The 27,265-nt window shown below is 39.2% G+C and overlaps 1 protein-coding gene across 14 annotated transcripts in view; it reads left to right on the plus strand.

Moving 5' to 3' along the window:
* The window catches only part of ACACA (acetyl-CoA carboxylase alpha), a 313,862-nt gene that overhangs the window by 245,216 nt on the left and 41,381 nt on the right, over window positions 1-27,265 (plus strand). For 11 of the 14 annotated variants that reach the window (XM_073235270.1, XM_073235269.1, XM_073235271.1 and 8 more), the window contains 5 exons: window positions 2,209-2,478; window positions 5,636-5,733; window positions 8,784-8,828; window positions 11,292-11,412; window positions 12,001-12,111. In XM_073235270.1, coding sequence (XP_073091371.1) covers window positions 2,209-2,478; window positions 5,636-5,733; window positions 8,784-8,828; window positions 11,292-11,412; window positions 12,001-12,111 — 645 coding nt within the window. The remainder of the gene's footprint in view (window positions 1-2,208; window positions 2,479-5,635; window positions 5,734-8,783; window positions 8,829-11,291; window positions 11,413-12,000; window positions 12,112-27,265) is intronic. The other 3 variants (XM_073235274.1, XM_037027107.2, XM_073235281.1) reach the window with 1 other exon arrangement.

Consider the following 27,265-nt stretch of genomic DNA (forward strand, 5'->3'; position numbering starts at 1 on the left):
GCCTGAATGTGGATCCAAGTTTATTTGACTCCAAAGCCCATGTACTCGATTATATGCCTTATCACTTAACAAAAAAATCTAAACTTTAGTGTAAATTGAGAAATATCCACTACTTACTTACTTAGATGTTTATCCATGTTTACTCAAGCTTAATTTCTTCTAGTAAGGAATCTCACTATACTAAGACTGGGATAGCTCTCTCTCTCTTCTGTAATGGTACTTTTTAAGAAAGGAGTGGAAGTGGTGGAAGAGGAACACACTTTGGAAAGACATTGATAAAGAATAGTGTGTTCCTCGTGCTGCTGTGTTGATAACCTAATTAGAAGTCAATATTGCAAGCATAATGACAGGCCAGTTGTTGAACTGACTGCCCAAGTGACACAGTTGAGAGTCCCCGTGTAGTAACAAAAGATGATGATTATTTGCCTGCCCAGTGCCACATAGACACAGTGTTTGCATTAGCATGCAAATGCTGAAGTCAGTTCTTCAGGGCTTGTAACTAAGCTGTTTCTAGCCTAGGTGGCTATGGTTAATATATCATAAAATTTGGTATAAAACCCAATCTTCCTAACTACTATGCATTTACAGGAAATACCTTTTCTAACTGAAAAACAGAAGAGATGTTGGGTTAGAGGGCCATGAGATAAGGCTGGTAACATATTTCTTCCAACACAGGCATTATAATAACTGTCTTCTTAAAAACCATGACCAAAATTATCCTGATATTTGGAGTTACCCCATGCTGTTTTTTGGATGATCTGTGTCTTCTTCCTTTTCTTTGTCTTTAATGAGCAGAAAGAGTACTATCTTATCTTAGAAGGTGATTGGATTTTTTTCTGTGTATTATAGCCATTTTGATTTGTATTTGACCAATGGTGCGATATATTAAAGAGCTTATATTTATCTGTGGGTGTTTTATAAATAAATAAATAAATATATTATATATATATATATTTTTTTCTTAATCCTGAGAATCACAAATAGCTATGTGGAAAGCTTCAACCAGCCTGATTACAGTGGGTGTGCAATTGGATTGAGGGATGTGTACTCAGAGCTTATGATCACTGGCCCAGTTGAGTCTGGCTGATGCATGTGGCTTTCCAGGGATGCTGCTATTTACATCTGTTAATGGCCCTTCTTGATGGCCGGCTCCCCAATGAGGTGATATGCAGCAGCCTGGGGATGAGGGACCAAGGCTGCAGATGTGGCTGGGCTCCATTAGGCAGGACCAGAAATACTCATCTGGGTAGGCTTTGTGTTTGGAGTGGAGAGGTGGGAGTTGGGGCGGGGGGTGGTGACAGAAAGAAACTGGAAAAAAAAAAAGAATGGACAACATTACTTATCCAGGTATAGGGAAACAGACAGGCAGACATGAAAAACTGCAGCTGTAACTGGGGTGTGAGTGAATAGAAAAGAAATGGAACTAGCAAATAAACAAGTAGAAGGATTGACAAGTTCTCATATAGAAGGGGATTAAAAGAGGAGAGGGCTGTGAGGTTTGGGAAGAGACATGTCTCCCTTGCCTTTTAAGTCAATATCATTTATTTGTGTACTGGTCAGATGCTGCTGAATAGAGAGCAGAGATTTACATATATTGTAGGACAGCAAGAGATTAGTTCCTTGCATCTTTTGTTTTCTGGCACTGGGAGACAGTGGCAAGAGATGCTCACAAGGATGCAGTGTTGAGCAATAGTGAGTTCTTGTGGAAATGGAAGACAACCTGAGCAAGCCAGTAAAGAATGTTGCTATTATTCCTAGCAAATGATAGAGGACAGTAATAGGATCCAGGATCACAAAAGTTGTAGTCCCTGAGAGGTGATCTCCTTTCTGTTCCTCCAAGAATCTCACAAAAGACCGAACTAGTGCCTTAATAGATAGGGTAGTAAGTTAAGGATTTAATTCCCAGTGTCATGGCATTCTTGAGCATGTATCCTGAGTACATTTAAACTTGGGTTTCCATCTTTGAGCAGGCCCAGAGAGTGAATTGAGACAACTGTGAAATACATAGTAAATAGCTGTTCTCAACATAATCAAGAGAAGTATGCTACAATGTTTGTTCGTTTCCCATAGGGAGCTTGGCTCCTCAGCAGTGCATACCTTTACATGAAGGCTGTGTCCAGGTATATATAGTCTGATACCTTCAAGGAACCTGAAAAAAACTTGCATGTAAGAAGCTTGTATTTATTTATTTTTTTTATGCCTTTGCAGATTGGCATGGTAGCTTGGAAAATGACCCTTAAAAGTCCTGAATATCCAGAAGGTCGAGATATCATTGTTATTGGCAATGATATTACATACCGAATTGGGTCCTTTGGGCCCCAGGAGGATTTGCTGTTTCTCAGAGCTTCTGAGGTTGCCAGGGCAGAGGGTATCCCTCGCATCTTTGTAGCAGCCAACAGTGGAGCAAGAATTGGACTGGCAGAGGAAATTCGTCATATGTTTCACGTGGCCTGGGTAGATCCTGAGGATCCTTACAAGGTACAGACTAAGAAAAGATAATACTTCAGGACAATGGATGGTTATGCATGTACGTGTGCGCGTGCGTGCGTGTGTGTGTGTGTGTGTGTGTGTGTGTGTGTGTGTGTGTGTACACCCACATGCATAGTAAGGTGGGGGAGAGGTAGAGTTTAAAGTTGAAAGATCAGCACTTATCATGAACCACAACCACATGGGAGACAAATTCATCTGGTTTCTCCTTGAGCTTTGAATAGAATAGTGTCTTCTGTGTGTCTTATTGCTGCTTCTAGACCCTTGTCTCTGAAAAAGCCCATCTTTGAATCTCAGGTCATCAGACTGTGCCTTATGCCACTTCTCCTTATTAGTGTTCCCTGACCCTTTGGTCACTCCCTCTCTTTCTTTGCAACTTCTGGTTGCTGGCACATTGTCACTCTCCCCAGTACAACTGGTTCTTTTATAATTCTTGGTCGCTGCTGACTACTGTAGCCATGCAGATGAGCCATCCCATAAATCTGATCTCTTTGATCCTTGACTTCCTGTCTTCCAGTGGTCCTGTTTTCCACCTCAGCTTACCCTCTCCTTCCCCATGATCTCAGTTTCAAGCATCCCTTTCTTGCCACCCCTTCATCCTATCTTTTCAGCTCACTCTGGTTCTCCTCATCCAGCAATCCTTTGAACTTGCCAGGACCTACAGCTGTTGTTTCTACCACCTTCCTTCAGTTCTTTACCTCCTCCTTATATCCTCATTTCATTCCTATCCAGCTTAAAGTCAATCATAGATTAGTCATTAAAACCACTACCTTTCCTACACCCTCAGTGTATTTGCTCCTCTCTCCATTCTGCTTATTCTGTCCCTTTGCAAAAACCTTATTTAAATGTAGCTGTCTCCATTTACCCCCATACCTGAACTGGCATAGCTGAACACTGATGGAGAAAAATACCCAGTGCTGTTGACTCATTTTACTTTAAATCAAGCTTACCCAACCTCCCAAATGACAGTTTCGCATCTTCTCCTCCCTCCTGAAACCCCCAGCCTCCTTTCCCCCCATCCACACTCACAGTTGGTGACCTTGCCTCCCAATCCACTGAGAGCAGCAGCTGTTAGGGAAGTGCCTTCACAAGCCCCCACCTATCTGCAGCTGTGCCCTATTTTCGGCCTTCTCTCCTGTACTCTGGGTGAACAGTCCCTGCTCCTAAGGCCAATGCCTCCTCTCATATGCTTGATCTTTACCCTTGCCAACGTAAGGATATACATCCACACTTCTCTCTCCTTACATCATCACTCTTTCCCTCCCTAACCCTACCCCATTTTTTCCATCTCTTTACAGCAAACTTCTTAAAATTTCTGTTCTTGCTATCTCCATATACTCGTCTCCCAGTTGCCTCTGGAACCCACTTGAATTAACTTGCACCCTCACCATTCCACTGTAGTTGCTCTTGTCAGGGTCTCCACTGTTTCCATATTGTTAAATTCTGTCGTGAATGTCAGTTGTCATTTTAGTTATTTAATGTTTTGGAAGTATTTGGTCACTCCATCCTTGAAATACTTTCTTCCCTTGGCTTCTAGGACCCCAGAATATCCTTTTTATCTTTCTAACTGCTTTCTCAGTTTCCTTTGCTGCCTTCCACATCTTTAAATGCAAGAGTATTTCAGGAGATGATGGAAATATTCTGTATTTTGATTGTGGTGGTGATTACACAAATATATACATTTGTCAGAACCCATCAAACTATAACACTTAAAATTGAATAAATATATTGCATTTAAGTTATTCTTCAATAAAATTCATATTAGAACTGTGAAATTGTTGGTGACAGCTAACAGGCACATACAGGGTTTTTTTGGGGGGTGATGGAAATGTCCTGGAATCAGATAGTGGTGATGATTGCACAAATCTAAATATACTAAAAACTACAGAATTGTACATTTCAAAATGGCCAATTTTATGTTATGTGAATTTTAACTCAAGGCCGTCTATTTCTTGTAGGCTCTCATTTCTTGCTGAAGCTAGTCTCACCCATACTGTGGTGCCACTGGCCTCCAAACTCTTTCTTGAACCTGCGAGGCACCCTCATGCCCCAGCACTTCTGCACTTGTTGTTACTTCTGCCCACAAAGCTCTTCCTGCTGATATACTCCTGTCTGATTTCCTCAGCATTTCAGGTCTTTGCTCAGATGACACCTTCAATGAAGCCTTCCCTTGGCTTTTATTTCTAAGAGTTCAATGCTCCTGTCTCCCTTCTCTATTTTATTTTTTCTTTAAGCATTATTCCCATTGACATTGTATGTTTCGCTTACTTACTTTGTGTATTTTCTGTTTTCCTCACTAAAACATAAGTTCCTTAAGGCCAGGAAATTTTGTCTGTTTTGTTCATTCCTGTTTTTCCAGCACCCAAACAGTACTTACAAGGTTCTCATCATAAATCATGTAAAATCAATAGCAGATTCACGTCTCTTCCATGTTATGCTCACTGTGGGACAAATTAAATGAGTTAAGTGGTAGGTATAATTTTTCATAGTATTTAAAATGTTTTCCTCTATTTAAATTTTTTTGGCTGACTAATTCACTTAAGTTAAACATATAATACTACTTTTTGAGTGTGTATACATATATAAATCAATTATGAAATATTAGCATAATTTTTTAATCTAAATAGGAATTAGCATTTTATTTTAAAAAGCAAAAGGCACGTGTTCAGTGTTCACTAATTATTAGTACTGCACAGATTTCTGATTTTAGATTGAGTAGACTTGTAGTTTTGTTATCCTCTCATTTATCCCTTACCCATTTCTGTTTTGATGATACTACGGATTTGAAAAAGTGAAGAATAGTAATTCACAAATTATTTAGTTCTGTGTTGATATCTTTAATAGAGATATCACTAATGATCAGAAAATTACACTGTAACCCTGATAAAAAATGAAGGGAATGGAATATACTTAGAGTTGCAGCTATAAGATACCTTGTTTCAAGGACAGCGGGGTGACTGGAGAAATAGGCACTTCCATCTTTCAAAGGAGAACTGTCTATTATAGTATTCTATTAGACAGTAACTCTAACAAGTAATGTGGCAATTTAAAGCTAGCTTTGGAACAAGATGCATTATGCATGCTTTGCTGTGTCTTCTGATTATATGATGATGGCAAATAATGAGTTAAAAACATTTTTGCTTCACAGGGATACAAATATTTATATCTGACCCCTCAGGATTATAAGAGAGTCAGTGCTCTCAACTCTGTCTATTGTGAACATGTGGAAGATGAAGGAGAATCCAGGTAGGTATATACTTACCAGAGTAATTTGGCCATGGACTAAAGAAAGGAGAATATGATAATTTTTGCCTCACTGTCCTGCTGATCATGACCTTGAAGAGCAAAGAAGATTGCTATACAATCTAGAGGTTTTAGGTTGGTGTCTTAGCTCTACTACTTATTATTTTAGGATTACCACTTATTAAGACCTTAGGGTTTTAAAATTATATTTATAATATTCTTTTTAGAAAAGTTGAAATATGTAAACAGTTACAAAAAAATATATAAATTAGCTACAATCCTACCAAGAGATCACAATTTTCAATGTATATTCTTGCTATCTTACTTTTTTCCTACATAATCGCCATCATAATAGAAAAACCCTTTTATAATTTGTTCTTTTCAATAAAAACTATTTTGGGGGATATTTTCTTGATTGTCATTAAAATATTATTTGAGAATATGATGTTTAATGGCCTCATGGTATTTCATCATAATGAATATGTCTTATTTAAACATTCAGAGTATTCCAACTTTTTACTGCTATATTCCCTAGCTAACATTCTTTTATATTAATTTTTTTATTAAGGTATTATTGATATACACTCTTATGAAGGTTTCACATGAAAAAACAATGTGGTTACTACATTTACCCATATTATCAAGTCCCCACCCATACCCCAATGCAGTCACTGTCCATCAGTGTAGTAAGATGCCACAGAGTCACTGTTTGCCTTCTCTGTGCTACACTGTTTTCCCCATGACACCCCCCCCACACCATGTATACTAAACATAATACCCGTCAATTCCCTTCTCCCTCCCTCCTCACCCACCCTTCCACACCCCTCCCCTTCGGTAACCACTAGTCCCTTCTTGGAGTCTGTGAATCTGCTGCTGTTTTGTTCCTTCAGTTTTGCTTCGTTGTTATACTCCACAAATGAAGGAAATCATTTGGCACTTGTCTTTGCCTGGCTTATTTCACTAATATCCTCCAGCTCCATCCTTGTTGCAAATGGTAGGATTTGTTTCTTATAGCTGAATAGTATTCCATTGTGTGTATGTACCACATCTTCTTTATCCATTCATCTACTGATGGACACTTAGGTTGTTTCCATATCTTGGCTATTATAAATAGTGCTGCAATAAACATAGAGGTGCATATGTCTTTTTGAATCTGAGAAGTTGTATTCTTTGGGTAAACTCCAAGGAGTGGGATTCCCGGGTCAAATGGTATGTCTATTTTGAGTTTTTTGTGGAACCTCCATATTGCTTTCCAGAACAGTTAAACTAGCTTACATTCCCACCAACAGTGTAGGAGGGTTCCCCTTTCTCCACATCCTCACCAGCATTTGTTCTTCTTAGTCTGTTTGATGCTGGCCATCCTTACTAGTGTGAGGTGATATCTCATTGTGGTTTTAATTTGCATTTCCCTGATGATTAGTGATGTGGAGCATCTTTTCATGTGTCTGTTGGCCATCTGAATTTCTTCTTTGGAGAATTGTCTCTTCATATCCTCTGCCCATTTTTTAATCGGATTATTTGCCTTTTGGGTGTTGAGGCATGTGAGTTCTTTATATATTTTGGATGTTAACCCCTTGTTGGATATGTCATTTACAAATATATTCTCCCATACTGTAGGATGTCTTTTTGTTGTGTTTGATGGTGTCCTTTGCCATACAGAGACTTTTTAGTTTGATGTAGTCCCATGAGTTCATTTTTGCTTTTGTTTCCCTTGCTCTAGGAGATGTGTTCAGGAAGAAGTTGCTCATGCTTATTTACATTCAGGAGATTTTTGCTTATGTTTTCTTCTAAGAGTTTTATGGTTTCATGACTTACATTCAGGTCTTTGATCCATTTTGAGTTTACTTTTGTGTATGGAGTTAAACAATAATCCAGTTTCATTCTCTTTTACATAGCTGTCCAGTTTTGCCAACACCAGCTGTTGAAGAAGCTGTCATTTTCCCATTGTATGTCCATGGCTCCTTTATCATATATTAATTGACCATATATGCTTGGGTTTATATCAGGGCTCTCTAGTCTGTTCCATTGGTCTATGAGTCTGTTCTTGTGCCCTGGCTAACATTCTTAAACAGAAACTTTCAGAATCATCTCTGATTAATCCCCTTAGGTTACTTTACAAAAGTAGAATTACTGGTCAAAAAGTATGTCCATGTTTAAGACTTTTTTGATAATTTCAGATTGCCCTCCCAAGATCTGCACTCCCACCAGCAATATATGATAATGTTTGTTTCCCTTTAATTTTGCTTCATCTTGCCAACATAGATTATTATCATTAATAAAATAGGATAAAAACAACAATTGTTATTTTAGTGTATTTTTATCACTAGTGAAGTTGAACCTTTTTATAATCTATCTGCAAATATTTTCCAGAACGTTAATCAAATGCTCCAATACCATTTATTGACTAATTCATACTTTCCTTAACTTTATATTAATCTTAACTCAATTACTAGGCTTTGTATGTTGTTATTTGTTCTATTACTGGCTAATGCCACATTATTTTAACCATTCTTGGGTGGGGAGGCATATATCCTCACATCCTTAATTTTTTCCCTAAGTCTTATTAGCTATTTTTGTCTTCTTATATATAGGCTCTTTTTTTTTAAATTCTCAAAAACTTTCTGTAATGATTTTGATGCACATTATAGTAAGTATATAAGTTAATTTAGGAAGATCTGACATCTTCATAATATTAACCCTTCCCTACAAGGAACATGGCGTGTTTTTCCATTTACTGAAGTGTATTTTTTTGTTTTGTTTTGTAGTTTTCTTCATATAGGTTATTTTCTGGGTTCACAGTCCCCTTACAGCCTCAGTAGTTTTTCACAGCACCTTGAGACTAAAAGAAATACCTAATATTTCTGTTTATTAAGTAGTCAGACCCAAACAGTTTCTTAAGTATTTATACCCTAACAACTTTAACAATCATTTGAAAATATAATGCACATAAATTGAAATTTTTTTCATTTTTAACAAATGGGATATTTGCATTTGGATGACATATCAAACCTTGAAATTAACTCATTTCTTGTTCTGCATTGGTTTTTGTGCAGAACTTCATTTTTTTACACAGAAACTGAAAACCCAGCTTTGCAAAGGTAGGACATTGTCAAAAGGAATGTAACACTATCTGGTGTTAAACCATGAACTATCTAAAGCTAGTAAGTAGTTCACATGGAATCCAAACAGTATCACATATTGTGGGGGAAATTGAAGTTCCGATGGCCAGAATCCTCCCTCACCTGAACCTAAACTACTTGATGATGTAACTGGCCTGCTGCTAAGCTGCTGCTTCCACACTGTAGGTAATAAGCTATTACTGACTGAGTCACTATATAAAGAGCTCTGCCCAGTGCTCTTGGCGGAGGCAGAGAGGAAGGAGGATTATAGACCTGCAGACTGTTGGATACAAACATAATTTTATTGCTTGACCTATCACCAAGAGAACAAGTCCCGTAATAAACCCTTTTACCCCAAGAACGTTCCATTGTCATTCCTCAGTCTCACTGAATCCATAGTGAACTTGCCCAGGGCTGAAACCCATTGGCAAGACACATATTATAGTGTTTCTTTAAAAATTCAAAATATCCTGCAGTGCCCCTACATTTCATCATGGGACCCCAGGATACCTTGTTGCACAGTGTGGATATAGTGGGGACTTTGCCGTTTCTTAGACAGTTATTCCTAAATATTTTGCATTTTGTCTTGCTGTTCCGAATGGGATTCCCCCCACCACCTCCCATTATATTTTTTTAACTCTTTATTACTGCTACCTTAGAAAGCTATTGGTTTTGTATATTGCTTTTATAAAAGCAAATCATTTTTCTTTTCTGAACTTTAGTTTCCTCATCTGTAAGATGAAGATCAAGTACACTTGTAATATGTAAAGCCATTAGTACAGCACTGAGCACATACTAAGCAGTCAAAAATCCTGGCTCCTATTATGTATAATAATGGAGATGTGATAATTACCTATCCCTGGATCAAAATGTGAGGATAAAAAATGATACATATGAAGGTGTTTTGTTAATTGTATTACCTATACAAATGTTTTTATTATACATAACATTAAATTGTGGTGCTACTTTATAGATAGTCTTAATGATAGAAGACTCAGATCATAGAGCAGAAAATGGGGAACTTTTATTCTTTTCATGTAGTACAATGGCAGAAGACCTCCACTTAACAAATCATAAACACCTGTGAAGCAATATGTAATCCTTAGGAGGGAAAAGATCTGCTTTACAGGGTGAGCTGACTAGGGCCTTGAGATTTGTGACTATATGGCATGTGGGCCTTATAAAAAGAACATTAACACACATACCTGCCCCAATTAATGTAGCATAATAACCCCTTAAGGGAGATAGTTTTACCTGTAACATAACTAGAAACCAGAGTCTAGATATGGAGCAAAAAGGAAGAACTGGGAAATTGTTGGGAGAGGCTAAAAATAAAAAGGCAAGGGAATCTGGGTAGCAGAGATGCAAAGCTCAGACCAACAGTAAAGGCAAAGAATAAGAACTGATGGAGGACTGCAAGTAAGGAAGGGAGCAGAGATATATGAGGCAAAACGTAGTTTAAAAGCCACTATGGGATGCTTATTTATTATTTCAATTTATAAAACTGTGCCCAGTGCCAAGTCTTCCGGGTACACATAGAACAATAAAAAATATATGCCCATCTCTACTTCCAACTTTGTATTTTTCCTTTCTTTTATTAGTTGCATTCCCCATCTCCCATTTCGTATTATCAGCTATCACATTTAATCCCTTGCCAAGAAGATAGATGAGTGGCTCCCCCTGGATCCACAGGATGTTTTCTGGACAACTTGGCCAGCATTTCACTTCTACACATATTCCACCTGCCCCTCCAGAGGACCATGGCCAGGAGCCCTCCTGTACACCTGATATTTACAAAGGAGCAGGAATGGGAGTGCACTCTTTTGCTTTTCCCCTTCATCCCTGTCTTGGAAAGGGAGGAATTTTGACTTGATAAATCAGGCTGAGCATTCTCACTATGCTTCTGGATTTTTTATTTGCTTGTAACATTTATCTAAAATTGTTGATTTAATGGCTATTGCTTTTTATAGAGAGATATACATTGGCCCTGCTTTTAAGAAATTTGTTCAAGAAAGTTGAGAGGGCATCTAAAATCTGAGTGCCACCTGTGTCAACTCCTCTCCTTGTTCCTTTAACTCTGTGTCAGCCCCTAGAGGTAGACACTGTCATCTCCATTTCACAGAAGTTACTGTTATCTCCAGAGTTACACTACTAGTTACTATTATCTCCAGACTTACACTACTATATGTAGTGTAGATTTAAACCTATGTACTGAATTATAGATTTTGCTCTTTCTGCTATATCATATGCCTTCCAGAAAAAAATAGGCACCACACTAAGAAGGAAAGATATATGAATGAAGAGTATAAGAGGAGTATAGAGCCCTGGTGTTAAATATAAGCTTTCACTATACTTATAGCAGCCTTTAATGGTGATTATTCTTTTAATAGATTGTTGCTACTGTGTTTAACCTTTATAATTTGGCATGGCTGTATCTAACAGGTACAAGATAACTGATATTATTGGGAAGGAAGAGGGAATTGGAGCAGAGAACCTTCGAGGTTCTGGGATGATTGCTGGAGAGTCCTCACTGGCCTATGATGAGATCATCACCATCAGCCTGGTAAATCTTGCCAGAACATGAAATTTTTAAAGAGCTGACTGTGGCTTGGATTTGTTTTTGCCCCAAACACTGCTATTCAGTTCCAACTGAGAGCATTTCTTAAAAATTATATATATATTATGTAAAATTTGATTCTAATTGTATATGATAATAGAAAGATGGTATAATGTAAAAAATTGAATTTCCTGGATAAACCTAGCTCCTCGTTTTAGCTAAAAGTTAAAAGTTTAACTTATTTCTCTAGAAATAAAGAAATTTAATTTTAATGGCTTAAATTTCTCCTCTTATTACTTCCCTTGTTCATGCCTATGGTGTAGATGTCAAGCATCTATGAAATGAGCAAAAGCATAAGGGAAGTAAAGGGCCTTTGAACTTATGTGTCTAATACTTGAGTCATTGAATGAATTCTATACCTTCTTTTCTTTGACCAGGAAATTTGTTTTTTTTTTTTGTATTGTTATCAATCAAGCCAACTTCATAAAAAACCACATATTTTTCTGTTTGCAAGTTTTATATCTCTGTGCCTTAATTATTAAAGCTTGGGTGAGGACATAAGTATATGACATGTAGAATTTTTTCTTTTTTAAGGTTACATGCCGGGCCATTGGGATTGGAGCTTACCTTGTTCGGCTAGGACAAAGAACCATCCAGGTTGAAAATTCACACTTAATTCTGACAGGAGCTGGGGCCCTCAACAAAGTAAGTTTCTAGGGTCTGGGAGAAGTATCTGAAGCTGTTTGAAAAATTATTAATTCTTAAATCAGCACTCTGATTCGGGGAGAGTCGTTCAATCCATTCCATCCTCAGTCTGTCTCTTCCCCTCTCCCTCCAGCTTCCCTCCCTGTTGCCTTGCTTGCCTACTCATTCCAATCAACAAATATTTTGAGTACCTACTATGTGCTGGGCACTGTTCCAAGCCCTGTGAGTCTGTTAATGAACGAACCATATAAAACTCCTGCTTCAGAGTCTACTTTCTAGAGTGTTTCAAGAAAGAGAGAATTAATAAAATGCTTCTGTTCTGCCTTCCCTCCCTTTCTTCCATCTGTGAGTAAGGAACATGAGATCAGATCTATTCCTAGATGTGGAGCTGTGTCTAAACCAGCCTCTGTGCTGAAGATATCAAGTTTTAATGTTCTGAGAAATTATGAATGCACCTCTAAAATAAGGGGCACTTAAGGTGGGCCCCTGTCCCTATATAGAGGAAGTACTTGGTAAATATTGAATGGAAAAGGGGTGAATGGAGGATTGCAGGGGAGGAGTTTGACATAAGAGACTTACTTCTTTCCTTCAGAAGAAATGTTTGTACCTTTTCCATCCAAGCTCATAGGGACTTTTCCAAAGGAGGGGGGAAATGGATGGTGAGATCACTGCTTATAAGAGTGAAACTAAGAATACCTGAATATTCAAAGGACAGTGCAGTTCTGACTTCTTTGCAGACAAAGGAAAATTATTCTCTAAAGAACCAGGAATGTGTAATAACAGTCTGGGCCTGGCTGGCTGACTTTGTATGTATGACTCATGTAACTTCCCAGCTCCTCAATTTTCTTCATCTGTCAAAGGGAGGTAATAATTTATATCTTCAAATGTTATTGTGGAGATGAAATGAGAAAACATGAGTAAAAGTGCCTAGTACTTGGCACAAAGTGTTGGTTGGCCCTCATTACAATTTTAGTTCCCTTTTCCTCTTACATGATTTGGTGATTGAGCTGCTGGTGGTATACATATGCTAAATTGTATTGGATATTGGCTTTACTAGGCTTGCACAGACTTTTTATCAGGCCTAAATTTTCAAGTGGAAGGATAGAAATGAAGTGTCCAATTCTATCATTCCCATTTAGAAAAAGTTGGTGCTTCCATTGGTCCAATCACTTTTGGGGGTGTCAGAAATGAGGGGGACCATTTGACGTGATCGATTTGCTCTCTGCATTCCATGGACTCTGTCCTTCTCCAGGCTGGCCATTCTCTCCAAGAAAAGGCAGAGCAGTGCTAACAATGGCAAACTTGGATGTCCTGCTCTCTTTCTGAAGGGTAGCTTAGAAATAAAGATTATGAGCTGCCAGTACTGAAGGAGGTTATTGCACTGGGACAAACTGCTGAGAGTATTGAATTTATTTTAGTTTGATCTTTTGGATACCTTCTGAGGAGAAGATATTGATGAATGTTGAAGAGAATTGTAGGTTCCATTATCTGTGAGGATAGAATTTAGAGAAGACACCTGTATTTCCAAAATGTTTCCATATCTGGACAAAGAGCTAATTTCTACAATGTATCTTCATATGTTGAGTTGCTTGTCCTCTCCCTGATACTGTTATGCACAGAGAATATTACAAAAGCAAAAGTTTTCTTGCTGCTGCTGGGTTTTTGGTTTGTTTTTGTTTGTTTTTTAGAAACTTACCAGTTGAATTGCTCCTGTGCTATAACAAAGCATTATGGATTTTTTTCTTAAAATCTGATTGAATTGTTCTGACCAAATTCATTATATTCACCTTTCTGTTAGCCTACAGGGCTGCTTGTTAAAGGAGACATCTAGTTGCAGGGGGAAAAGGCAAGTCAAACTGCAGCTGTTAACTTACCAAACAATGCTCATTTCCCAAAGGGCATGATCATTTGTAGCCGAAGGGAGTGATCAGTTATAGAGGTTACCTAATCCTGCATTGCCTGCTTCACTGTCTTCCTGTCAGTGCCTCTTAAGTGTACAAACGTTGTTTTTCACAGACACCCAATTTCATGCAAATTCATGAATGTCCTATCAGGTATGAAAAAGGAAACTATGGGAGTTACATGCTCAGGTTGCTTCTTCTTACTCATTCTCCTGTTCTGTCTTTGTGTGACTAGTGTCTTTCTACATCTCTGCCTTCTTTCTGCAGGAATCTCTCTGTCTTGCATACTCTGTGCAGGTCACTGTGAATGCACATCTCTTCCTGTGTGAGTGCAGGTCTCTCTGTCTCTTTGTGTCTGTATCTAGCTTCTAGATTCCTCTTTCTCTTTGTACCTCCCTGAGTATCCATGAGTGAGAAGGTCTTTGTGTGTGTCTGAGACATTGTAGAGCCTCCTTAAGCCTTGACCATTTTGCTCTTAGTGTGTGTGTACCTGTGTAAAGTGGAAATGTAGGCAGTGTATGCAAGCTTTTAGACTGTAAACATTTGACCCCCACCTTTTTGAGTCTTCATTCTTTATGTTAAACAGTGGGGTTAGGAATAAGAAGGAAGGGGGTGCGCAGAGGTTGTAGGAAAAAAGAAATGTGTGTGTGCAAGTGCCGATCCTGTTGACCCCTTTGAAAATTGAAATAATGATAATGCGCGTCTCCTGACTGCATCAAAGTATCAGCACATCAAAAGCCAGGAGGCATGAAATGCAAATGATAAAGTGAAAGCAGATGGATTGTGCATGATCGCCCGATGCCCAATGAATTTTAAAAGGTGCCGGTTTGCAGGGGGGTGGGGGGACTGAAATAAACACGTTATCCCAGCAATTTTTTTTTGTTCTTGACGCTCACTCCTGACAATATTTTTTCACACTTGAGTGAATACCCACTCCATGTCTCTCTCCCTCTCTCCCTCTCTCCCTCTCTCTGTCTCCTCTCCAACGCCCTTCCCCCTTCTCCCCACCTCTTTACACGTCTCAGGTCATGTCGCTGCAGCTCCGGTGGAAATAATAAGATATAAACCACGAGGTTGTTATTTGCATAGAAATAGCATGGAGCCCCAGGCAGCAAGGGAGAAGGACACAGGGATCATTTGTCTAAAATTTTAATGAAAACTTTTGCTTAGGCAGAGATTTTTTTAAAACTTTCTTTCTCTCTGCTTTTCTCCTCTCCTCCCTTCTTCACCCTGCAAACTCCATCACTGATCTGACTTAACATGGTTCGATTTGGAGAGGAAGGGTTGACAATCCACATATCATACTCCTGTAATACAGCAGCATGTAAATTGTTCTTTTAATAGATATGAAGCTGGAGAGACACACATTCCCAACTTAATACATTGCATGTATGCGTCAGCTTTTATGACTGCACTCCATCTCAGCGCACACGTGATGCAGCCCATCATTAGCCGACCTGTTTTTAATTAGTTCAGACCCTCCTACCTTTTGCTTCCAAGGACTCTTACTTTTTAAAGCCAGCAGTATTAACCCGCATATAAAATACAAATACTTTAGAGGTTTCCTATTTTTTACTTGCAATGGTTTTGCTCTACACATACACTTCATTCATGGGTACCACCATCCATTGCCACTGTCTTTTGTTCCAAAACCAGAAAGTGCTTCCCATATTTGTATTTTTATCCCTTTCTCCTTGTTATCTTAGTATTTGTGTACTCTTTCCTTGTCTTTCTTGTGATTATTTTTAAAATATTTAAAATGTTACCAAGTTGAGTAGAGAGAGAGAGCATCTGGGTTTTCTTGAGTATTGCAGAATCAGATTTGACACTTGAACTAAAGGAAGTGGGCTGGAGATTTAGAAGTAGTGTGGACAATTTTATTTGAAACTTAAAATCAAGAATATCTGGCTCCTTGCTACCTTCTGGAGAGGTCTTGTGGTATTGAGGCCATTTTATAGATGGGAAGACTAAAACAGCAAGAGGTGAAACAGTAATAAGAGAGGTTCCATTGATAGAGACTAGATCAGCATCAGAACATGAACCTCTATCCCCAAGGTTCATTTACAGTGGGCTCAGTCTCCACAAGGCCTGAGAAGAGAAGGTAGTCTGGTCATTTTCCTTTTGCTCCAAATATCATAAGAGTGGGGACATCAAGAAGATATGCTTTCTAAGGGCCTGCTATTTCATGTCACTCAAGGTAGCAGATCGTAGGTACCTAGCTCCATAAACTGTAGGCTGTGGGTGGCACAATCCTCAAAGTGCCTCACAGAATTATCAGGACACCTCTGATGGATGTGACAAGCACTGTGCCTGAAGGGGGAGTCATCATGGCCTGGGAAAGGCAGTAATCTGTGTGCTTGGGAAACCGGTAAGATAGCCCTGTAAGGGCTGAGACAATTTATAGACTCATAAACTCCTAAATCAAGGTGCCACTGGACAGTTACAGCAACTTTCAGATTTTCTTCGCCTCCCACACTGCTCCTCCTCTCCATTTCTGTTTAGTAAGTTTAACATAATGTCAGGTGGTAGATGGGCTGGAAGGACCTAGTATTGTAAGGAAACCCTAGTGCAGACTAGAGCCTGCTAGTTCTCAGGCCATTGCCCCAGACTTGGCAAGAGCTTGCTCTGTACACAGAATTTTCAGCTTAGGGCTGGTGCTCTGGACAGTAACTGTCTGTGGAGGTGAGGCATGTGCCAGTAGCTGTGATAGATGGGTTATAGATTTATGCAGAAGGTGAAATGTGGCTTCCTTGTGATACGTCTTAAAACTTGTGCTTTATGAAAAATGTATCTCATAATTTCATCCCCCTTAATGAGATCAGGCCCCTATTTCCACTGAATCTGCCAGGAAAAAAGAAATTAAATAATGGGTGTGGCTAGGGCTAACATGTTAGGCCTGTAGGGGGCTGATTCTGCTAATCTTGCTTTTGAGACTTGGTGGAAGTACCTCTCTGAATCTCAGTTTCCAAATACATATTTTTATGTATCTATGCAATATAAATGTGAAGTTGTTGTTGACTCTTTGGGTACAGTATCAGAGTTCCTGCCATGAGCCTGTAGCACCAGGGGCCTGCCTTGGGCATTTTCCATACTCACCGTGAGTCTGACACACAACGTGAGAGAGTCATGGAGGCTCAAGAAAAGAGAGTATTTAGCTCTCACTGTGAGGCGGCATTGTAACTTTCATATAATTTAAAGAGGTGGAATAGTTAAGAGCATGGACTCTAGAACCAGACTTCCCAAGTTAACTTCCTGGCTCTTCCACCTGCAAGTCGTGTGGCCTTGGGAAGTTTACTTAACCTTTCCAGGTCAGAGTTGTAAAATAACAGTACCTATCTATCAGAGTCTTGTGAGTTAGTGCAGGTAAATCAGTAGGTAGTGTTGTGGTCTTACCCGAGATGTTCATAGGATCCTTTCTTGTGACAACTCATTATCGAGACCCTGGAAAGGAAATACAAACACAATATTCTCTGTACTTATGATCCGTTGAAGGCAAAAAAATTTCCTTTAAGAAAATGTTAGATGTCAGTCCTCACTGTAACAGTACATTCATATATTGACTTTCCCGATAGATGTTATTTAAAGATGGTCACTGCATTTTGGAAAGCCATTAACGGGAGAGGAACCATCTTTGGTCCTGATAGGGTAGTATATGTGTCAGTCATCTGTCTACAGGAGTCCCCGAGGACTTGTTGATACAATGGCCTATAATCACTCTAAGGATCAGTCCGGCAATTTGCATTTTTAAAAGTCCCTAACTACCTATTTTCACAGCAGACAGTCCCTGTACTCCTGAAGCTCCAGATGGGATCATTCTCCTTTCTAAAGAGGGCATTTACGCTTCCTTTCTGAGTAAGCCTTGCTTTAGCATTATGAATGAGTTCCCAAAAAGGATTGCAGCGGGCATATCTACTTAGTTTTCAAGTCCTCCCCTCCCACCACCACCACACACACGCACACACATAGAATATGGGCAAACCTTGACCCTTTTTTGGATTGTTTTGTTTTTCATTTGATGTTCCTCAGGTTTGTTAGAAAAGTATACCAGGTGTGTCTGGCTCCATTAGTGAGTCGTTGTGATCTGCCAGCAGCCTGATGCCCAGCTCTATGGTTTGGAGATCTTGCAGGGTAGAATTGTCATTCAGAGCTCCATTGTAGAGGTTGCCTCTGACTCTAGGAGAGCCCTGTATGGGTACACCGTAGCTTGGAGATTAAAGACTGGAGAACCTACAGCAAGTATTAGTTCAGAAATTCTATATGAAGTGAAAACTTTGGGGCACTGAATATAGACTCAGAAATCACCATGTTTTGCAGCCTATTATAAATGTGCTCAAACTTTTTAAAGTTACAAAATCTTTAGAGTTGAAAAAAAAAAAAAAGCAAACAAAAAACTTGTGATCATTCCCCTCCCTGCCATTTAGTAGGTGAGCAATTTAGGGCTTTCATCTATTTGGGCCTCAATTTCCTCTTTGTAAAATACATATCTCACCTTAAAATGAAGACTAGAGGATCTCTCAATCTTAAATTCTTTTTAATTTCTAGTATTCTATTATGTGCTGTGAAGATGTATATTGATTTGTAGCCAGCGAGCCATGTTAGACTTGGGCAAAGAGAAGACAGATTGGCTTGGGGGAGACCTAAAACAGTTAGTACATATTAGGATGTTATATACTAGTGAGATTACATTTTAGTGGTATGTTTAATTACCACATATTAGCAAGATTAAGAATAGGAGTTGTAAAGCATAATGATTGAAACTTTTTTTTATGTTGTTTCTTATGCCTGTTACAGAAAAACAAATGCCCCATGGTAGTTGCAGTAGTTTATTGTTGTTGATGACAAGTGACCTTACAATTATAATTGTTGGGAGAGTAAGGGTCCTCAGAACTTCAACTCTCCAACCATTGTTTGAATTTCCTCTTGTGACACAATGGTCAAATATTCATTTAACTATGGTTGAGAAACTCAACTGAAAGGGAACTCAATACTTTTTGAGCCAATCCCTTTCTTCTATTCAAATTCTTCCTTATATTTGGCTAAAGTCTCTTGGTATAGATGATTTCTTCTTAAAAAGTAGTGTTGAAAATTCACAAAAAAAGTTCCAAGTTAATGGTTCTAACATATGTAAAATTAGATGGAATCAAAATCTTTCCCATGTACTTTTGCTTTCAGAGTCTGGCCTTGTCTCAAGAACAAATGTAGTAAATAAAGATGAAAATGCTACTCAAAGGTAGAAAAGAAACTGGATTCATAAATAACAGACTTGTCTGCTAAAACTATGAAATGGGTAGTAATTCCAAGAGAAACAGCGAAAACTTGATACCATTTTAAACAATTCTGTGGGGTGCTAGGTGTCTGCTATTTTTATCTCCTATCACTTGTCTTGTTGAAAGTCAGGATCCTGATACCCAGTTGGAAAATATGTCTTCTTGGGTGCTGGATATTTAGATACTAGCTAAAACTCACTGGGTCCAGAGTTTGGTGGTATTTATTTTAGGAATCAGTAAAGGTGATGTAGACTGAGGTACTCTAAAGCTCTAAGGGACACAAACCAAACTTAAAATGCTAGAATTTATTACCCTCTCTCAGTGAGCAGTCCCTGGCTCACTTCATACATGCAAACCTCTGTTCTATCTCTATTCTATCTCCAGAGCGTCCATTCAACTTCCAGGATTGTGACGCTTCATGAGTATTGGAATGAAGAAATGCCTCTGCTTCACAGGTTTGGTGGCATTTAGGGTCTCTGTGCTTTCTGCCTCTAATAAAACATTGTCCCTGAACTCAAGCTAAGTACCCTCTTAGGACAGTGAGCACAGTCCCTTAGGCAGAGCGGTTCAACTTCTTCATTTTTCCAGTCAGTCATATGTTACACCTTCTTATGCTGGATTTTCTTCACCTCTCTCTCTTTCTGCAAATGTTCATAGCTCTGTCTTTGCAAATTAATTTCACTTGAAACTTTGCTATTCCATTTACCCTTCTCTTCTCTTCTTAACCTTTCTTCTCCCTGTAACCCCAGCCTGAGACCAGAGTAAATTAGCTTCTCACTCCTGCCCCCCAGTAAAAAAAAATTCCATACTCCTCCAACAGTGTCTGTTCTTGGATTTGCAGTCAGCAGCCATCTCCAATAACCATCAGGCTGTCAGCTTTGCAGCTCCCCACTACCTCCCACCTCCCCCATCACTCACAAGAGGAAAAAGAGAGCCAGAGCAAGAGCTTGAAATATATCATGCAATAGTGTATCATGAATTTGTTGTGAATCACAGTGGTGAAGCAGGTTTATTTATTTCTGAGACCTTAAATCAATACAAAGTAGGTCTCTTAGTTCTGAAGCTGGGATGGAGTGTGAAAAAATGAGCCCATTGTACTCTTAAAACTTTGGGGAAAGGAGATGACAGCTATATAATTCCATTTACCAGGCACTAGGGGCTTTAATGTGAAGGTGACAGGGAGCTCTTTGTGCATTTAGAGCACCATATCTTCTAAATAAAAGATCTGTAGACTTGATAGTGGAGCATAGCTCCGAGTTTAATAATCTCCAAGCATTAGACCGAGCCAATATGTTCCCAAGTCAGAGAGTTCCCCCCCCAAACACTCATAAATTAAAAGTGCAAGAACTGCACACGTTGGTAGATTAGAAATGCAAGGGCTCTAGTCTTTTCTAGGAGGAAGAGAGACCTGGGCCCTGGCTTGCACAGACTGCTGTGTGAATATGATAAAGACATGGGAATGAGACTGTTTAGAAACCCAACTCCTGGCTGTTCGTCATTCTAGGGAATGTCCCCCATGCATGGATCCAAATTTAGCCATGTCTCCTCTCATTCAGAATAGCCATCTTCATACAGTCTAATCAACTAATGTGCACAATGATGAATGTTGAATTATGAAAGGAGAAGCTTAAAAAGCCGTTTAAATTGGACTACGTATTACCATGCCAGGCTTCAAGTTTTTCTGGTCAATTCTCAAGTGAATCCTAATTTTAATAATGTCTCAGTCTGGAATTTAAGCCCCTTAAAATAGCATACACTATTTTAAATTGAGAAATCAGTGTTATTAAGGAAAAGAACCCACCCAGATTTAACCAGCAGCATCAGATGCAAATATGAGAAGTCAAGACCTTGGGAACATGTAATCAAGTTTTGAGTATCTTCATTTTCTATCTGACTATTGACAAAATATGCCTTTTATCAACAGATAAAGCAGGTTTATGCAGATCAGTAGAGCAACCCTAATGTATTATGACTTTATATTATATAGAGTCACCAGTTTAATTCTAGGCCAGGTAAAGAATTTTGAAAGAAAAATCCAGTGTCTGCACTGGGGAAAACTAAAAGGGTAGGAAAATAGAACCGCTCATTCTGCTTAAGAAAGCTGCTACACAATATAACACTAACATGAAAGATTTCTTTTGCTGATAGTAGTTCAACTTGCTGAAAACATAAATCGAAGCTGAGTTTTTATGGAGGACTAAGAATTATGGCAGTTCACATACATTTATTGTGTGCATGTTATGTGTAAAGTTCTGTTCTTATGCTGTGGGTAGGCAAAGATGATTCCTGCTTTCATGGAGCTTAACATTTAGGCTAAAAGACAGTAACAGGCTTTTCATGTGTTCTGAGGGGAAAAAATTGCTGCCCACCAGATGTAAATAAGAAAACACAAAAAGGCCACAGAGATCAACAGTCGTTGCTACTCCAAAGATGACAGGCCCCAGCAAGCACTGAACACTTTGTCTAGCCACTGGTGAGCACAGGCAGTCACACAGCCCTCTGCCTTTAATACCAACCTCACGTCTCCTTTCCTATTCAGAAAAACCACTGGGAGGTGACTGAAAAACAGGGATTTAAAAAATTTTCCATCTTTAGAAAATATCACTGATAAAAGATTAGAATTCAGAATATACAAAGAATTCTCACAACTCAGTAATAAGAAAACAGTTAAAAATTGGTAAGAAATTTGAACAGACATTTTACCAAAGAAGATGTAAGGGTGGTAAGTACATGAAAAGATACTTATCATTTAGTGATTAGGGAAGTGCAAATTCAAACCACAATTAGAGACCACTAAAATTTAAAAAGCATTTTTAACTGACAGTACTAAATGTTGGTGAGGATGCAGAACAGCTGAAACTCTCATACACATTGGTGAGAATGCAAAATGATACAGCCACTAGAAAAAGTTTGGCTGTTTTAAAAAACAAAATTAGTTATACTCTTAGCCTAGCAATCCTACTCCTACATATTTACCCAAGAGAAATGAAAATATATATTCACACAAAAACCTGTACATGAATGTCTATAACAGCTTTATTCATAATGATCCCAAACTGAAAACCATCCAAATGACTACCAAAAGGCAAACAGATGAACAAGTTGTGATATTTCTTTCTTTTCTCCAATTAAAGTATCATTGTTGTACAATCTTATGAAGGTTTCACATGAACAACATTGTGATTTCAATATGCACCAATATTATCAAGTCTCCCACCACCATCCCACTGCAGTCACTGTCTATCAGCATAGTAAGATGCTGTAGAGCTATTGTCTTCTCCATGCTGTACTGCCTTCCCTGTAACCTACCTATATAGTGATTGCAATTATAGTGCCCCTGAATCCCCTTCTCCCTCCCTTACCTGTTCCCTTTGGTAACCGCTAGTACCTTCTTGGAGTCTGTGAATCTGCTGCTGTTTTGTTCCTTCAGTTTTGCTTTGTTTTTATACTCCACGAATGAGTGAAATCATTTGGTACTTGCCTTTCTCTGCCTGGCTTATTTCACTGAGCATAATACCCTGTAGCTCTATCCATGATGTTGCAAATGGTAGGATTTGTTTTCTTCTTATGGCTGAGTAATATTCCATCGTGTATATGTACCATGTCTTCTTCATCCATTCATCTATTGATGGACACTTAAGTTGCTTCCATATCTTGGCTATTGTAAATAGTGCTGCGATAAACATAGGGGTGCATATGTCTTTTTTGAATCAGGGATCTTGTTTTCTTATAGTAAATTCCTAGGAGTGGAATTACTGGGTCAAATAGTGGTATTTCCATAAAATGGAATGCTACTCTGCAGTAAGAAGGAACTACCAGCTCCTGTAGCATGAATGACCCTCAGCTGCACTGTGCTGACTAAAAGAAGCTAGACTCAGAAGGTTACTACTGACTGATTCCATCTATGTAACATTTTAGAAAAGGCAAAACCTTGGAGACAAAGTGGATCAGTGGTAGGGGTGGGCAAAGGGATTTTGTAATATGATTACAAAGGAGATGAGGGAACTTTATGGGGTCATTGTGGTAGTGGTTAAACAGCTATACATGTTTGTCAAAATTCATAGAATTGTACATCTAAAAATGGAATTTTACTGTAAGTAAATTATATACTAATAAACCAGACTTTAAAACAAATGTCTGTAGTTAGAAGTAATTGATTATCAGTACACTCGAGTCTGTAGCTAAATAAGGAGCCGATGGATCCCTGAGATAAGTGACTTCTGGCAGTCTGCATCCTGGAAGCCTGTGCCTTTTCTCAGACATTTGACAGGTGTACTGTCACATGGCTCTTCTCAAGCTCCATCACATTAAAAATGAGCCTCTTTTCCTCACCCAGTCTACCTTCAAATCCTTATCATCCTTCTGCCATCCAACTCATTCCTCTGTTCGCCCTTCACTTCAGTCAACAGAGGTATTCCAGTTATCTGTGGCCTGTGTCTCAGTCTCTTTTTTGGGTGAATATTTTTTCTACCACTGGTAGGCACAGTCTCTCTACTCCAGTTCATCCATCAGCAAACCTGATCACTTCCTAATTGTGCTGCTTGCAAAATTTTGGTCTCACATTGGATGTTCTTAATTCGAACTGTGGTTGAGGTCAGAGGCTTTCCCATCCTGAGCCAGCAGCATGTCATGCACCCTTTCTCTCCCCCTACCCCTAGTCTACCAGCTGCCAACCAGCACTTCCATTTGCCAGTGACAATAGTGGCAATGAAAGGGGGTGGGGAAGTCTGTAACCCTGAGACTGTATTTTGGAACCCCAGTATTTTTGGTCTCAGATGCACTAGTCCTGTCTCCCTAGAGGTTTAATTCCATTCACCCTTGGATATATTCCTGGAGAAACATTTACACAGTAATATGTGCTGCACCACTTAAAATTGTTAATTGGAGATTGAATTACTTGTCAGGTTTTAAAAATGTAGTCGTCTCAGGTCAGGAAGGAGGATGTTAGCAACATGAGTAGATGAGATCCTGCATTTTTTTCTTTTTCTTCCTCTTTTCTCACCCCCTCCCTTTTCCTCTCTCTTATCCTTCCTCTTCTCTTCTGTCCCTATTTTACCACTTTTTCCCTGTTCCAATTTAACTCTTTCTCATATCTGCTGTTTCTGCCTTACCCAAACCTTTGTCAATCACCTGACAGATCCCAGAGTGACTTTAATATCTAGAATCGTGGATGAAGTCCAGTGATGCTGTTTACTCAGGAAATTTACAAGCTCCCCAGCCCTCCCCTACTCCTCCAATCCTCTTGAGAATGGAAATATCCTAATAAGAAGGATTGGCAAGAATTCAGCTTGTGTAGCCTAATTCTTAGACTCCGGAGGAATTTTGTACTACCTGCTTCATGAAATAGAGGGTTGCCCTGACCCACCAAGGATTGTTTAAAGGAGGAAAGACTGGATAAAGCAGCAGTAGATTTCATTTTCTATTCTATCGATATGCACCATTATTTTTCACATCTTCAGCACATAATTGCAAATATTTGTTTATGAGTCTAAGGGTGCCCAACATAATGTATATACAGGACAAAAACAATTTTTAAAAAATTGAGCTAGGTTGCATGTATGAAACTTGGAAATCGCAATGCCTGTGCTGACAAATATCCTGACAAGTAAATACTACACTCATTCAGTATTACATAGTGATTTCATTTGCACAAAACTTCACAATGCTTCTGCCACTTCAGTCAAATGTCTGGAGCACTGGGGAAAGGAAGAACGTGTTTATCTTGATCTCTAAAAAGGGATTTAAGGGAGAGCAGGTGGTATATTAGACTGTTTTCATTGCCTGTCAGCTATGGTAAACCTGAGCTGTCTGCAGTGTCTCTAGATAAGCAGCAGAGCAGCCAAGGCCTTAGCATGTATGTATGACTGCATTCATTTGTACTTCTTATGTATCTCAACATTTCTAATGGCTGCGTAGCATCTTTGTGGGGAGGCTTTAACAATTGTGTCTCTGCTAATCACTGGCTTTTATGCAGTGCGCTTAATTCTCAGGTCTGCCAGCTGCAGTAAATGAAGTGCTGGATGAGGCTTACGTTTATATCGAGAATGGATGGGGATCCTCTTCCTTCTCAAACTCAGGCCATATTCACTTCTGTTGGTGTTGGCACTCTTCAGCAAGGGGCCCCAGGACAGTGCCTGTTCCTAATATTTAATGGGACTACTTCTTCACTTAGACCTGGGGCACAGCAAAGAGGAGCCCCAGGAGAGTCACCTTTGTTTGAATGACTCCTGTGTTAAATGGTTATTGATGCTTGTTGGGCAGATAAATTAAAAGTTAGTATCATGCACAAGAAAATGTGAGAGGAATAATTTGGGAAATGGAACATGGCAAGCAATTTGACTCACGTAAGAAATGCATATGCCAGAGTTGAAACAACTAATGAATGAAGCTCACCTACTTCATGAAAATATTATGTTGGTGAGGGTTGTTTATCCCACATTTTTCTGTAAAAGGTGGGTAGGCTTTTTCCTTTGCCTTCCTATATGCTGATCAGGGTTTGTGTAACAGTTCCAGCATGATCATATCAGCGTTAGGCAGAGTGGATTTTGTCCTAGTCCAATTCTGCCTCTTTGGTTGGAGCTTTTGTTGTGAAGTATTCTAAAATCATTAAAAACACTTGAGTCAGCAACGACCCCTATAAATCAGGAGCTATTGTGTGAGCCCTCATTCTACTGGTGCATGCTCCAAACATACAGTCATTGAAGATGAACTGGAGGGTACTGCTTTCTCTTCACCGTTTGCTAGTAGCTATGATTGTTAGCATTTGGTTTGTGGTTAGTGAAGCAGGTTTCATTTCTGTGTTCTTCCTCACCCCACCTCCTATGCCTTGAGATAAGGCCAGTCAGAGAGCTGTGTGGGTGCTCTGATAGTCTATCCTATAATTATGCTCTTTGATTCCCAAAGTAAATGAATCTTCTCACCTGACAAACATTTCTTAGTCCAGAAGAGAAGAAATACAGAGATAATGCTCCTTTTCAGAATAATTCCTAAGCATTAGAACCTGAAGTTTCCACATGTAAAGGGAAGATGTGCTAACTTACTAAATTCTTGCTCCTCCCAAGTTTGTCTCCCATTAGTTTATAAGAATATGGAGTGGGTGGGCAAGTGGCAGAGTCTCTTGCAGTAGCCTGGTTCTACATGCTTTCTTCCTCTTTGAAACGAGGGGACAAAGCCTTCTGAGGAAGGTGTGTTTGAACAGCTGTGCACGTCTTGCCTGCTTTGGTCACTTTTTCCAAGGTGGGTCTTCATCGGTCCTTTACTAATTTTGGAGAGATGTAAGATTCTTAGTGGTTGGGCATTATCAAGCACTAGAGACAATGTTTCAAAGGAAAGAAAATCATTTTTCTGAGTAGAAAATGGCCTCAGCTCTCTCCTCTAGGAAGTTGGGAGTTCTTGGCTCGTGACCTAGATCATGAATATCACATATTCAGGGTCAATGCAGTGTCTCCTTTTTATTTCTTTTCCCCCTTACCAATTTTATTTTAATAATTAAAAATGTTGCTGATCACACTGAATGATTTCTGGCAGAGAGGCAGTCTGTCCCAGAAGGACCAGTTGTGGGCCATCGGGTTTATGACATCCATAAAACCAGAGCCAGAGCAGAGCATGGCCTCCCTGAGTGACAGGGTTTCTGCTTCCACAAGGGTCCCCCATCAACTGACTGCTTTGCATATTGGTTTTGGGTTGGTTTTTTGTTCTGTTTTGTTTCCTGATGCATGTGTGAGTGTGCATGTGTGCACACATTTGAAGATATAAATGAAACAGATATGTAATGCCCTCTGCCTGTTAGAAAGACTAAAGCCATCAAAATAACAAACAGCGTGTATTTGCTAGAATGTCAAAGTTATGAGTTTATTTTGTAATGATGTGCTCCTGCCTTCATGAGGTAAACTGGCCGTGGCGGAGGTGTTATTAGTAATATGGACTCGGTGGAGCAGAAAGCTGAGTGACCGAGAGATCAGTGTATCAGTCAGAGAGAGGGCAAAT

Source organism: Manis javanica, chromosome 4 (genome assembly GCF_040802235.1).
Source record: "Manis javanica isolate MJ-LG chromosome 4, MJ_LKY, whole genome shotgun sequence".
NCBI classification, from domain to species: domain Eukaryota; kingdom Metazoa; phylum Chordata; class Mammalia; order Pholidota; family Manidae; genus Manis; species Manis javanica.